The sequence below is a fragment of the Juglans regia genome, chromosome 14, assembly GCF_001411555.2.
Source record: "Juglans regia cultivar Chandler chromosome 14, Walnut 2.0, whole genome shotgun sequence".
Lineage (NCBI taxonomy): Eukaryota > Viridiplantae > Streptophyta > Magnoliopsida > Fagales > Juglandaceae > Juglans > Juglans regia.
Genome location: NC_049914.1, coordinates 14258274 through 14264402, shown reverse-complemented (window position 1 = coordinate 14264402; position 6129 = coordinate 14258274). Strand labels below are relative to the sequence as shown.

The window sequence follows — 6129 nt, the reverse complement described above, 5'->3', positions numbered from 1 at the left end:
GTCATCCCACTAATCCCACAAATACCATACACTTCCTAAGCAATGCGGGATCCCATACACCACCTACCCTTATCCATATCATATGGAGTATCACAATCTACCCCCTCTTAAATTCCCGACGTCCTCGTCGGGCCTGTCCATTGTAGGTGGCATGGCTCAAGTCCCACAATTCTGGTTGGGATAGGCTCTGATACCATTTGTAACGCCCCAATAGAAGGCCCAAACCACATGGCCTATACTCCAAAAGGACTAGTCAATGATACAATTGGAGCCCCATTAGAACCTTATAAAGAGCAATAACTTCTCCTTCCCAAGCAATACGGGATCCCATACACCACCTACCCTTATCCAATATCCCAATACAAGGGATCTTGGATGCAACATTTACCATTGGTCGAGTTTGCTTATAATAATAGTTTCCAGGCTAACATTGGGATGGCACCTTACGAGGTTTTGTATGGCAGGAGATGTAGATCTCCATTGTATTGGGATGAAGTAGGTGAAAGAAAACTTCTAGGGCCAGAGATTATTCAGCAGACCACAGAAAAGATAGATACCATTCGGGCTAGAATGAAAGCAGCTCAAAGCCGACAGAAGAGTTATGCAGATAAACGCCGCCGTCAGTTAGAGTTTGCGATGGGAGATAAGGTATTCTTGAGGATTTCACCAATGAAAGGAGTTATGAGATTCGTAAAGAAAGGTAAGTTGAGCCCGAGATACATTGGACCGTTTGAGATTCTTGATCGGATTGGACCAGTGGCGTACAGGGTGGCTCTACCAACGGCGTTCTCGGGAGTGCATAACGTGTTCCATGTGTCCATGTTGAGGAAGTATATCCATGACCCCACTCACATCATAGATCATGAACCCTTGCAGATTCAAGAAGACATGACCTATACCGAGGAACCATTACGGATTCTAGACAGGAAAGAGCAAGTGTTGCAGAATCGAACTATTTCTTTAGTTAAAGTATTGTGGAATAATCATGCTATCAATGAAGCATCTTCGGAATTCGAGGAAGAGATGCGGGTAAAGTATCCTCGCTTGTTCGAAGGAAATTATTATAGCTTGTAGCGAATTCCGAGGACGGAATTCTTGTAAGGGGAGGAGGATGTAAGGCCCAGTTTCTTCATCAAAGTGGCCCGGACCGTGCGTGAAAATGGCCCAGCCATTTTAGTGCTTAGTAAGACCACCGAAAGGTGTCGTTTTGGGAGGTAAGAGTTTCTCCTCTGTTTTCCGTTTCTTTCTCCCTTCTCTTTCCGCAATTTCAGTTTCAATTTCGATTTTCTTCCGTAACTTTCTTTCTCCCATGTCTCTCTATTTCCTTTTCGGTTTCATTCTTATTTCTTGTTGTTGGCGTTACCTTGTGGCTTCCGAATCTCATACCCATATCCCCCCATTTCAGTTTTCACTTAAAATCAATTCCTCACTTTGCAGCAGAGCATGGGGTTCCCTCTTGCATCTCTCTAGCTTTTCCGTTGGTTCTCTTCCTCTACAAACTCGGCTCTTCTCTTCCTCTTGTTCGAGTTTTCGTCTTCAGGTAAATCTCTCTCTTTTCCCTCAAGTCGATTTTTTTTCTCTCCTCTTAGTTGTTTTCTGGTTTCATGCGATTTCTGACTCTGAATGTTTGTAGATTGTGCTCCTGCGTTCTTCCCCACTCCGAAACCCCACTTGATGCTCATTCTCTTATAGTCCAGTTGGTTTCACTTATGTTTGCTCAGTGTTTAATCTCTTTGCTGTGGTTTGGCGTTGATCTCTGTTGAACGGGTAAGGAAGCCGTGAACCACTCTCTTTCATGGTGTAGTTTGTGACTTTTAATTGTTTGACTGTGGGAAGGATTTCTTCTGTTTATAATCAGAGTCGAGGGCTTAGTAATATGATGGTTTGGTTGTTGATGAAGGAGTATAAATTTCGGGATTTTTGTTGAGGTGCTGTGGTATATTGTTGGGTTGACGTGGGATGTAGGATGAGTTCTGTATTTGTTCAGGGTTATGTTAGTTGTTCTGAGTTTTGAAATATTTGGGTTGGAGGTACGGTAAAGCATTTGGATACTCTTTTGAGTAGGTGCTGTTTTTATACTGGTGGGTTGGTATTTTTGACCATTGAAGTAAGATTAATATTTTATTTATAAGGTTGACGTTGATCTTGGGGAATGTTTAGGATAATACCAAAGACTAGTACTTGATTCTTGAGTTGGATTTTCGGGCTGTCCAATGTTTTTTATTAAGTGGTTGACTTAGTGTGTTAAAGTGTGGGTTTTATTTAATTATTAGATGAGGTTATGCCTTTTGTCTTTTAATACTCGGTGTATATTTCTTTTGTTTTATGAATAGGTGATGAGACTAATAGAGGTCATTTTCAAGGCTTAGATAATACGCTACAAGAGTCAGGTAAGCGGGGTTCCTATGCTAGACCTTACACGAATTATTTGAGACTACGGTTGATTTTCTGAAAACTTTGCATATTTTTGTGGTGAAATGAGAACTTGGGAAAAACAAAACCAACCTCGGTCGTTTATTTGCATACTCATGAAATCTGTACGAAAAAAGAGAAAAATATGTTCTGACATGCATTGTGTAGACATGAGCTAAATTCTGTCATGTGGTTTTTGAAATCTGAAAAAAATGAGCGATACAGAGAATATGAAAAGTTGTGCATTTATTTAGAAAGATGTTCTGGCTTTTGTGTTCAGTGTGTGTAAATTGTCTGATTCTGTTTTGGTACTCTGTATTATTTTGATATAACATCTAAAAACCTTTGGCACAGTGTACTGGTTTTCGTATCTGACTCTGTTTCTGCTTTGCTCTGCTCTGCTCTGTTATGCTCTGCTCTATTTGGGTTGGTACCAACTTCTCTGTCTCTGAGTGCACCCACTTTGGAAACAAAGTGGTTTTATTGTGGTCTTTCCTGTGTGCACACTCGGGGCTCCGAAAAGAATAAAGGAAAGATTTCACCTCTGTCTCTGCCTGGTTTGGCCACCGGGGTTAGCACAACCCTACCACGGGGGTGAAACATGGTCTCGGCTCTGTTTGATGCTCTGTTTTGATCTAATGATGATACTCAGTTTATGTTATGCCAAAGCACTATGGGTTTTTACTTGTCTTAAAACCATCGCTTTGTTACTCTTGAAAATATGTTCTGTTCTGCATGATAACTCTGGAAAATATTTTGTTCTGCATGTTATTTTTTGTAAATGCTCCTGTTTGCACGCTAGCATATGATTTCTGCTTACTGAGTTGTGATAACTCACCCCCTATCATGATAATATTTTTCAGATGATATGGAGAGTCGAAATGAGGACCTGGATTAGATTGGTGAACGTGTTTAAGTCGAGGAGATGTGGTTAGAAGAAGGACTTCTAATGTTCTTAGTTTTAATGTCTTTGAGTTTTAATTATATTTTCGGGTTTAGTAGGACCTATGGTTTTATCAGTTTGGTATGTTCCTATTACCGGGAGATTGTGGACCCTTTGATATTTTATATTTTTTTTTATTATTGCATTAAAGATTGTGTGGAATTGTAATGAGATTATTTAGAAGATATGAGATTGATTTCACTTATGAAGTCTTTAGAGATTTTTTTTTCTTTGGATGTGTTAGGAGACATGTTTATGAGTGACAAGTAATAATTCTCCAAGCCACCCGGGTTTGGGGCGTCTTCAACCAATCGACAACAATTTTTGAATCACATTCCAGAACCACCTGCATACAAGCCATAGATTTACACAAACGAACTCCTTGCAATAGCACTCGCAGCTTCGCCTCATTGTTGGTTCTGAAACCATATGGTGCAGAAAAACTAGCCTGAATATGTCCCCTATCATCCCGTATCACTCCACCCCCACCACAGTTTCCTAGGTACCACGACAACTCCCATCCACATTTAACTTCCACCAACCATGTGGAGGTTTCAACCATGCGACAATGTGAACTTTCTATGCTGCACAACCTTGAATCAGAATATCGATTGCACTCAAAGTCTGATAGTCAATCTGAGAAATCTTTAAATCGGTCAATTCATTCACCAAGGTACCAAGCCAAAATCGAATGTTTCTCCAAACTCCTATGTGGTTTTCCTGGACACCTTCCATCCGGGCTTTGCAGCGCCATCTCCATAAACACCATGTAATTATACTAGGTAAGAGACCAATTAACACACCCCGTTGGGTACCTTTTTTTGCACAAGCAAACCATACCTCCACTCGGTGCCACCAACTATTAGTCTGCATACACGCAACACCCAGCGCCACGAACGCAATATGCCATACTCGCTCCGCAACCTGACTCATAGCCAATACATGATCCATCGTTTTCGTCTTGGGTGATAAATAATAGTCACATTTGGATGCCATTACAACACCACGGCCTGCACCCTCTCATCAACAGCAAGGCATTTAAATCCTTCTCACCACATGCAAACCAAGATCCTCTTCAATAGTAAATTATTCCAGACCCAGTCCAACCATGCGATACGGTCCCCTCTTACTCGAATAAATTCCCACGCGGTTGCTGTTGTGAACCTCCCATCTTTAGCAGGAGTCCACACCAGTACATCCTGCCCAGTCCGTCCAGCAGAAACCAATCTCACTACTGCCTCCAATAACTCCTCACCAATTAGTTGTTCAAGCATTTCATCATTCCATCTGTCACCAATCCATACATCTTTTATAAGCAGGGACGGCATTGAGACTCTCTCTACCATGTGGGAGAGTGGTTCATCCAAAAACTATCGGTCAAACAAAAGGAGGCCAAACCATTCCTTACTTTTGTTCTGGACGCGGCACACACATAAGGCAGAACAACCATAATGGATTTCCAAAATCTAGAACAATTCCTTTGCACCTTCAGCTTAGATATATGTTGCCCTCCACCATACTTTGACAGCAAAAATCGAGACCACAATGACTCCTTAGAAAGGAAACGCCAAGCCATCTTCATATGCAGCGCTCATTGAAGTTCTAAAAAATCTTCCAGCCCCAAACCACCTTCTTGGATAGGCTTGCTAATTCGGGACCACGCACACCACTTAGCCTTTGCTCTTCCATTCTTCTCCAAAAAAAAAAAAGTCGAGAAAATGGAATTTATTTTTTTCAGCACAACTTGCGGAACCGCTAGCACAGCCATAAGATGAGATGTCATACTGGAAAGAACATGTTGAAGCAAGATCAAACGCCCCCCTTGGGACAACAACTTTGCCTTCCACCCCGCAACCTTTGCCCGAATTTTTACTAGCATCTGGTCCAAATGACTAGCTTTCAGACGACCTTGCACCAATGACACCCCCAACTACGTCGTAGGAAGATTTCCATCCGCAAAACAAGTTAGGCGCACCAAACCTCGCCTTCGAGCATTGCTCATAGAGATCAACGCAAAAATAGAAGATTTTTCCCAACTAATGCGCTGCCCAGACCATCGTTCATAAACTGCCAATATAGAGCCTAGTCAATGCAAAGATCGCTTCTCTCCATTAAGAAAAATTAGTACATCATCAGCATATAATAAATGCGACACCATAGAAGCCCCCATATGGTGATAAAACTTGCCAATACGACCTTCTTCAAATTTTTTCCTCAAAAGCCTCAAAAGAATTTCCTGCATTAAAATGAAAAAATATGGTAAGAAAGGGTCCCCTTGTCGAAGGCCTCGAGTAGGTTGGAAAAAAACCTTTATACGAACCATTCATCATCACAGAAAACCAAGGAGATGTTACACACTCCTTTACCAAATCACAAAATCGCCGACAAAACCCAAAGCCAATGATAACATTCAACAGAAACTCCCAATGTACCCTGTCATACACCTTTACCATGTCAATTTTCATCATAACATTTCCTCCTAAAATTTTTTTTTTTCATGCCATGGACCATTTCTTGAGTGAGGAAAATGTTCTCAAAAATACTACGACCTGGGATGAAAGCCCTTTGTTTCGGGGAAACCAACCTTGGCCAAATTGCATTCAACCGAGGCACTAAGATCTTCGAGAAAATCTTATATGCCACTGAACATAGGCTAATAGGCCTAAATTTATCAAAGCTCTACCTGTCAGGGACTTTAGGGATCAGCACAATGTATGATGTACCATAAAACTTGGGAAGTGATGCACCTGTAAAGAATTCCCTAGCCGCCTCCA

The 6129-nt window shown here is 41.4% G+C and overlaps 1 protein-coding gene across 1 annotated transcript; it reads left to right on the top strand.

Moving 5' to 3' along the window:
* The first annotated feature begins 669 nt into the window (after positions 1-669).
* Positions 670-1074, top strand: LOC118344567. Its single transcript, XM_035685586.1, has one exon. The coding sequence runs from the start codon at positions 670-672 to the stop codon at positions 1072-1074; it is 405 nt and encodes a 134-aa protein (XP_035541479.1).
* Positions 1075-6129: the final 5055 nt, after the last annotated feature.